Consider the following 9,265-nt stretch of genomic DNA (forward strand, 5'->3'; position numbering starts at 1 on the left):
AAAAATCAAAAACTCAAAATAGAGAAAATTTTTTCAAAGTCGAATAAGAAAAGAAAAAAAACCTTTTTCTCGATAAGTAAAATGATTTGTGATAAGAATTGATATAAAAAGTTCTACTCAAAGTAGGCAGAAAAAATAATAAGTTAAAATTCAATGAACATTCTATCATAGGGCATCCAAAATTCATATAAGTGTACCAAAAAGAGAAAATGTATCTCTAATAGGGCATATCAATATCCTCAAATCGATACATATTTAAAAGAAATTTTGTAAAAAACGATGGTTTTGCAGAAATATTTGATCATTTAGCTGAATATTCAATATTTAAACTAAAAATTTTCAAAAAGAAGGAAATTTATTAAAAAATTTAAAAATGATGAATTTCTTTGAATTTTTTAAAATTTTACATTTTTTCGGATTGTTTTACTTTATTTTTATTTTTTTAATTGTTTAGAGCTTTTTTCAATTGAAAATAGTTAAAATAAACCCAACACATAAGATTTTGATAAATAAATTCAAATAAGAAAATTTTTTTCATTAAGTTTAACCATTCCTAATAGAGATAAAATATTTCATGTTAAGCTCAAGTTCATTAATATTCAATTGAAATAAAAAGTCAAAATTAAAGCTTCAGTTAAATTTAGATAAATTTTGTACAATTTGTTTAAATTTCAAATTAAAATTTGAAAAAAAAAAATATATGTTAATTTTCATTTTGTTTAAATTTTCAATAATTTTTAATAAAATTTTGACAAAATAAATATTTTTTTTTAATCTTAAGATGTTCAATAATCGATGTTAATAATATTCTTTTTTTTCATCATTAAAAAAAAAATATATTTTTGTTGGGCAATAGTGAGGAAAAATTTAGAAAATTTTAATTTTTTAGAAATGAATTTAATTAATTTAAAAAATTTGAAAAATTTATTTTGGAAATTTGAGAAATTTTAATGAGGAAAAATTTAAAATAAAAAAAACAATTTTTTTCTATTATTATTATTTTGACATGAAGTGCAGTTACTTTATTTATATCTTAATTCTTTAGTTTACATGTGTTTTCATATTTTTTTGTATTTTTCTTATAATTTTTTGGTTATACACAAACATTCATCGACATTATATATAATAATATAATATTATACAATAATACATATAAAAAATACTTGAGATGTGATCTAGCGTCTATATAGTGTAGTTTTCTGCGGCGCCGTGCAAAAAAGCAACTAATAGCGAGAAATTTTTCTTTAAAATAATAACTAATAACTTATTTGGTACACATAATATAAATAATAAAAATAAAATAATGATAAAAATACATTTTCTCAAAAACGTATATGTAACAAGACAGTAAGTAATTCATCCGGGAAAAATTTTTTTTCACAATTTAGCAAAAGGGTTTCTTCAATTTTTCGATTGCATTCGTGAGATGGAGCATCTCGGTGTTGAGCTGTGAGATGAGTGTCTCGAGTTTTTCGACGGAATCGAGCACTTCGACGCGTTCTGTGTGCGGATTGAAGCGCACTTCGAAGGGTCGGGACATTGTCGAGACCCAGCGTCTGAATTTCTCCTTGGCATCTTCGAAGCTCTCTGCCACGTAGTAAATGGGTTGGTATTCTTGATCCTGGTATGGCTGCACGGCGGTTTTTGCGGGCTCAAATGGACGATGTTCGGGTTTCTCGCTGATGGCGTGCAAAAGTTCGCCATAGGCGGACAACAAACCAGCACCGTAGGCCTTCACTTCGCCATTTTCCTTGCACAAACCGAATTCAACGGTGAACCAGTAGACCTAAGGAGGAATAAGGAAAGAAACCATTAAACATGTAAACAAATAAAAAAAAAAATTCGCCTTGACAGTGCAAAAATTTCGCGTTTCCTGACAATCGAGCACAATGACACGCGCGGTGTAACCACAATCTCCGATCAATTTGTGATCTCTCATTAAATAAAATGAATCGGAAATAAATTTTATTATTTTTTTCTGCTGTTTTGATCTAGAACTGGTTTCTTCAATTGTTGCAAAAATTTATTTATTTAAAAAAAAATCCGTTTCAAGGTTTATCGTCTATCTAGTTCGTGCACGATTTTGAACACCTTTCAATAAACGTGTATGCGCCGCGTCATAAATTCACTCAGCGAATCAAGTTCAATGATATGAAGTTCATTAAAAAGCAAAATTGAAACATTAACTTGCTGCACATACAGGTGATGTGTCTCAAAAATGCTTTTAATTGTTTTATTAATTACTGAACGTCGTCGTCGTCGATGTTGTCTCGTAGGAGTGTGAATCGCACTTGAACTAAAATCATGCTCGTATGTGAACTGCATTTCGACCATGTACAACTGACATAATTGTTTTGCTCGTTTGTCAAGGCAGCAATTTTAATGCACAAAAGCACGATTTTTTGCAATAAATTTCGAGTTAAATCGAGACTTACCGTCGATAGTTTTTCAATTTCTTCGTCGGAAGCACCCAATGAGGCCAAGCCAATTTCTTGCGAGAATTGCGCGAAACTCGGGTCAGCTAACAAAGGCATGTGTCCCAACAATTCGTGGATGCAGTCACTGTAAACGAAAAGAGGAAAAATGTTAAATTTAATTATGTGCGATGACAAAAAGTAATCAATATAGTTTTAATTTGATTTTTAACGATCGACAAGGAAGGTAATTAAATTATTATTTGTCCTTAAAATGGGAAATTGAGCAAAAAAATGGTAAGGGCAGCAACTTTTTTTGTGAATGGGAAAAAATAAGAAGAGATAAAAATCGATAACGATAAAAGATTGCTCTTAAGGTTGGTAAAATTGTAGAAAATATTTCAGATTTTTTAATTTTGGCGGGAAAATTTTTTCGAGATCGAAAAATTTTATTTCGACATCAAAATACTTTATTTCGAGAATTAAAAATTAATTTCGAAAATTTGTGATTTATTTCGAAAAATTTAATTTCGAAGTCGAAAATTTCATTTAAATAATTAAAAACTTTATTTATTTCGAATTAAAAATTAATTTTGCGAAGAAAAATATTATTTCGAGATTAAAAAAATTATTTAAAGAATTAAAAATTAATTTCGAAAATTTGTGATTTAATTTCGAAATCGAAAAATTTAATTTCGAAATCGAAAAATTTAATTTCGAAGTCGAAAAATTTAAATAATTAAAAATTCTATTTCGAGAATTAAAAATTTATTTCGAAAATTAAAAATTAATTTCGAAAAAATTTTAATTTAATTCGAAAAAAATTCAAATTTCATTTAATAATTAAATTTCAAGAATTAAAAATATATATTTTAAGGGAGAAAATTTCAAATAAATTAAAGAATTAATTTCGAAAAATTCAATTTCGAAGTCGAAAAATTTCATTTAAATAATTAAAAATTTTATTTCGGGTTAAAAAATAATTTTGAGAAGAAAAATATTATTTCGAGAGTTTAAAATTTAATTTCGAGATTAAAATGTATTATTTTAAGAATTAAAAATTAATTTCGAAAATTTTGATTTAATTTCGAAATAGGAAAATTTTATTTCGAAGTCGAAAAATTTTATTTCGAAATCGAACAAATTTATCGGAAACATTTTCAACTATTGTCTCAGCTTTAAGAAAGCACTTTATCTATGCCAAGAGCGCGTCAACGTGGAAATAACGCGTAAATTACTTTATGTAGTTCACTTTCCTTCACATGACATAAAAGCACAATTTTTGCCTTTTTGCATTGAATCAAGTGTAAAATTGTATCCTTCCTGTATCTTTGCTTTCACACAGAAACACAAGAAGTGACAGCAAAAGTGAAGCAAAAATGAAACTTTACCGCACAAATTATTATTTCATTGCTGCGAACATTTAAATAATTACTTGAAAGGAAATGAAAATGGAAAAGAATGGAGAACGAGACAGAGAGACAAAAAGCGAGAGGCATTTTTGCAACATCAAAGTCGTTCCGTTTTAATTTAATATAGTTTCCTTGTTCGTTTCGCATTTTTTTTTTCGTTCTGCGGTAGCAAAAATATGACTTGAAAGTACTTACGGTTCAGGTGTGTGGAATGGGGTCTTGATGTGTCGCACGTATTGTGTGCTTTGGAAAACACGGAACGCGAGAGATGCCAAGAAGTCACGAGCTGTCAACAAGCCGGCGGCAGGTCTGAGGGTGAATCCGGTATTTTTGCGCAAGAAATCGCTCATTTCTTGCAGCTGTGGCACGCGATGAGGAACGAAAATCTCTTCAGCTTCGAGTTTGCGGAAGACTTGAACGTATTCGGCGCATGCATGTTTCACCATCAAATCTTTGACCATCTTGAAGACTGCCTCCCATGTTTTGTTTTCCGATTCGGTGTATTCGATATGGGGAATTGGATCGCCACTGTTGAGAAAAAAATCGTTAATATCTGTTTAAATTTTACTTCGACAGTGAGATTTTTCGTCAAAAATTGAATATTACCGCATTTTTTCTATGAAATGCGGTAATGAACTCGTATATCTTCTATAGAACTTCGTACTGAAATTTCTGTATGAAGCTCTATAGCAGTTATACGAGTTTTTGTGTATGAGAGACGAAAAATCTCACTGCCCGAGTAGAATTTAACCTAAAAAACTGCAAAACTTACTATTTGTAAGCAAATGCGATTTCAGCAATTTGCTTTCTGCGTGCACGATAAACTTGATCGGCGAATCCAGGATGGTTCATGTCCAAATCGGGCTCGTATTTGGTCATCAAATGGTTGCAATTGTCCAATTCCGAGGCATGTTTCGGGAACCACGGAGCTTTTACGCTCACATTATTTTCGGCAAGGAGCGAAATGCTTCCGAGCGACGAAGTTTGACGCAAAGATCGAATCAATTGCAGCAAATTGCCACGTGTCATATCGATTTTCACCAAAACGTCAAATTGAACGCCCTCAGTTTTGGAGGGACGCGATTCCAAATGGATTACAGTGCCGTGGAACGTTTCAATTGCCTTCAAGACACGTCCCAAGTTGATCATCTCACGAATACGGATGACGAGAGCAGCACGTTGAATGGTATTTTCGGCTTCCTTTGATTCGGATGCCGCATTGGCAAGCACGATTTCGTCCTCTGTCAAGCCAGGATCTAAGGAAAAACGAAAAAAAATTGAATTTTGTTGCTCTTGACGACAAATCAGATTTAATTCGCGTAATATTCCCGTTGCGTCATGAATTTTTTTTATTGTCTCTATTTTTTTTCTTATTACATCAAGTAATAAGCTTAAGAAAAAAAGGTAAAATTTCTTTTGTGTGACATTAAATGATCATCATCATCATCACCCACTCATGAATTATTGTGAATTACGGCATTAATGGAAATATGATGTTAGTGTCTCACATATAGTTCCATCACAAAAAGGGTGAAATCCGCTTCGAATGTGACTACTTAGGATTTTTTTTTTGTTCATTCATCGTAAATTTCACACTCAATAGAGATTTTTCTTTATGAATTCCGTGAGAGTTTTTGTTAAAATATTTTCTTTTCTATTTTTAGAACGACGGGAAATTTTTTTTTTAAATAAAATTACTTGACCTACCTTCATAATTTATTTCTGTCATGTTTTCACTGTCTACAGTAGTAACATTGTCAAATTCATTATCTAATCCAAAAAATAAAATAATAAATCATAAATAAATGAAGAAATAAAAAAAACAATAAAAATTATTACCTGATGAATTTTCGAATTCATCTCCATCTGAATTTCGGAACAAAACATAAAAAAAATAATAGAAAAAAAATTTAAATTAAAAACAAAACAAATTAATCACAAAAAAAAAATAAAAATTGAAAAGGGGACAAATGTCGGATTGTTCACCGCGACACACATGCCAAAAATAATGTCAAAAACAGGCAGACTCACCGTTCGCTTTAACGCGAGCTTCGTCAAGGATATTTTGCTTTGTTTGCTTGACAACACTCGATTCGAAACGAGCATCATCGACGAGAGAGCGGCGGCGTGATGGGTATCCGTTCTGCAAATAAAAAGAACAAAAGATTAAAATTCCATTCAAAAATGAGGTTTTTCGAGCCTGATTTGCGATTTTTCAACATTTTCTCGTGAAATATTGCAAAAAGAACCTTTAGGGGACAAAAGTGAAAGTGCGATATCGTTACAGGTGTTTAGCGAGAAATAATTGACGATACATGAGTGACTGTCAAGAACACGTAATATTATGTCTGACTACCTGTTGTTGTTATTAAACAACATTTTATTGGAATGTTGACTTAGAATATTTTTCTGGTTAGACAATTTTTTTTTTCAAATTTATTTAATAATTTTTTTTTTTGAAGGAAATTTTATGAAAAAATTCATTTTTTACGAAATTTGATTAAAAATGTTCTAAATTTAATCAAAAATATATTTTTTTTAAATTTAAAAAAAAAATTAATAGAAAATTTTGTAATAGGATTAACTCGAAATTAATCATTTCTTGGATTTAAATGCTTTGGAGAAAGGAACCTTGACTGATATTCGGTTAAAATGTCAATAAAATTAATAGTTGGTAATCAAGAGATGTAAATTCGATGTAAAAAAATAAATGTAAGTTTGTCGAACTTTTGGCCCTGAATGATTATTTAATAACAAACTTTCGATTTTTGTCACATTTTTGAGAAAAATTTATTGAATTTAATTAATTTGATTTTTTTTTATATAAATAAAGAAAAAAATTTTAATTTTTGAAAAATTTCGTAAAATTAATAAAAATAAATTCTGGAATAATTCTTAATAAAATTCTGAAATTTAATTTTAAAATATATTTTTTTAAAAATAAAAATAATTAAAAAAATTATTTTTAAAAATTAAAGGAAAATTTTTATAAATTTTATTTAAAAAATTCTTGAAGTTATTTTAAATTTTTTAATCAAAAAAGTTTATTAAAATTTTTAAATCAAAAAAATTTATTAAAATTTTTAAAGCAATATTTTTTTTATAATTTTATTAATTTTTTTATTTATTAAAATTTTTTACATTTAAATTTTAAAAAATATTAAAATTTAGTTTCTCGAATAATTTTTTTGAATTTTAAAATTTTTTAAAATATTTTTTGTAATTTAAATTTTTTTTATTTTATATATTTTTTTTATTTTTTATAATTTTATAATTTTTATTCATATTTTCATGAGTTTTTATTTAATTTTTTTAAAAAATATTTAAAAAATTTTTTTTTCATTAATTTTTTAATATTTATAAATACAAAATTTTTAGATTTAAAAATTTTCTTTAAAATTTTAGTTTTTTTTATTATTTTTTTTAATTGTTTAATTTTTTTTTAATAATTAAATAAATGATTTTGACAAAAAAAAAAATATAGAAAAATTATTTTTTCTTATAAAAACCCATAAACTCGGAGAAAAATACAAAAATCTCTTAAAAATTAAAATTTCTTAAAAAATTTTTACGATAATCCCACAAAAAAAAATCTTTCCAATCGACTAAACCGTTAAGCACTTGAACTTGGCTACTTGGTTAAAACGCGATAAACGATTTTTAATTAAATTCCTTCCGAAAACCGAAAAAAAAGATTAATTATCGTCACGTTCACAAAAGCTTAACAAGTTCCATGTCAATGATCACTAAACAGCACAATAAAAGTCACTGTGTTAAAAATCATTGAAAGCTTTGAGATTATTAATTATTTTATTTATTACATTTGTGGTCAATACTAAAAGGCAAACAAACTGTTGGACAATGAAAAATTATTTTATTTTTTTTTATTTTACTTTGAAGCAATTAAAATGCTCAATTAAAAGTTTTAAATAGCATTAACCTTGATTATCGTGTTCTTTTTTTAATTCTTTTTTTTTTAGCATTGAAATGCATCTAGAATTTATCAAGGATTTTTTTGTAAAAGGCTCGAATGGAAAAAAATAAAAATTCTTGAAAATATTTCTTACCTCGATGCTGTATGATTTTTTGATGGCGAACATTTCGCGGTTCTTTTGTGCTGCAAGGAGATTTTTTTTAAGAGAGATTATTAACACGTGCGATTAACGGAATTTATTATTTTTTTAGAATTTTACCTGCAGCGACAGACATTTTTGGATTTTTCTTTATTATTTAAATTTTATGTGTATTTTTTAAGTTAATTTTTGGATTTTTTTTTGACGATCACAATCGTAACTGCACAATTTTAGCACTTTTTGATTATTTTTTTCAATTTTCCTCTTATAAGAGTGTTCACTTCTTTTAACAACTTCTGAGGGTAGTGGGTGTCTAATGCTTTTTCTCTGATTTTTTTCTTCGTTATTTCTCTCTTTGTATTGCGTTTGAACAATTTTCTTTAATTCTTTTAATTTTTTCTGATTTTTGTGAAACAAAAAAAGCGATAATTACACGAGCACTACCTGTGAACTTTGCAAATGCAAGCAAACTAATGCATAAACGTTTCAAATAGCGCCGTGTTTAAATAGCTGCCGTCGGACCACAATGCTCAGCCTTCTTTGGTATCCACGCGCTGTACGGCACGCTACTTACTCCTTTTTATTACTTTTTTGCTTCGTGCCCGCTATACGACGCACCGTACGTCGCTATCATTCGGTATTCACGCAAAGCAAGTTCAACTGTTGCTTGTCTTCACTTGTTGTATCGACACGCTACCCAGAATATACGCGTGCGTCATCGATGTTTTGATATTTGATTGGTTTGGAGAAAAAAAAACACAAAAATTTTTTTTAAGCCAGGGTTTCCCCGTGCTGCTGGTGACATATTCTCAACGTGTTAATTTTTTTTTTTTATTTTTTGAGAATTTCTGAATTGAAGAACGAGAAAAAACCGAGAAAAAGGGATTTTTGAAATGAGGAGGTCAAGAACATTTATTTGCGGTGACAGTTTACGGAAAAAAATTGCAAGGCATGCAAAGTGAACGAAGTTCTAGATCAGAGAATTAATAACTCGGTCGTGTGATCTGTATTTTTTTTTCGTTTTTACTTGCTGGTAGATGTTGTTAATCTACCTCAGTTGTTGAACATTCGAAAAACATGTAATTATTTGTTAAATACAAGGCAAGAAACGTAAAAAGACCTTTAGAAGTTGAGTTGTTGCAATAGATGTTTGCAAAAAAAAAATGATCGCAATCGTAAACAAATAATTTTTTTTTTTTGTTCTAAGAATTTTTTTGGTTTCTGGGTGAATCCAGTTTAAACCATGAGCTTCGGGATGAATTTAAAGAAAAAACGGGAGATGATAAAAAATTGTTTTGGTTTCAAAGGTTTTAAAGGAGGTTTTTGATGATTAATGCATTTTAACCGGTTAATTCCAGAGAACAAA

The 9,265-nt window shown here is 28.4% G+C and overlaps 1 protein-coding gene across 1 annotated transcript; it reads right to left on the minus strand.

Moving 5' to 3' along the window:
* Positions 1-1,029: 1,029 nt before the first annotated feature.
* Positions 1,030-8,355, minus strand: LOC134832899 (tyrosine 3-monooxygenase). The gene is made up of 9 exons (XM_063847104.1): positions 8,020-8,355; positions 7,894-7,943; positions 5,858-5,969; positions 5,666-5,692; positions 5,534-5,596; positions 4,599-5,082; positions 4,022-4,354; positions 2,436-2,562; positions 1,030-1,786 (listed from the first exon to the last, which is right to left on the minus strand). Exons 1-9 carry the CDS (start codon positions 8,033-8,035, stop codon positions 1,385-1,387), a joined length of 1,614 nt encoding a protein of 537 aa, XP_063703174.1. The 5' UTR covers positions 8,036-8,355; the 3' UTR covers positions 1,030-1,384.
* Positions 8,356-9,265: the final 910 nt, after the last annotated feature.

This window comes from Culicoides brevitarsis, chromosome 2, assembly GCF_036172545.1.
Source record: "Culicoides brevitarsis isolate CSIRO-B50_1 chromosome 2, AGI_CSIRO_Cbre_v1, whole genome shotgun sequence".
Taxonomy (NCBI): Eukaryota; Metazoa; Arthropoda; class Insecta; order Diptera; family Ceratopogonidae; genus Culicoides; species Culicoides brevitarsis.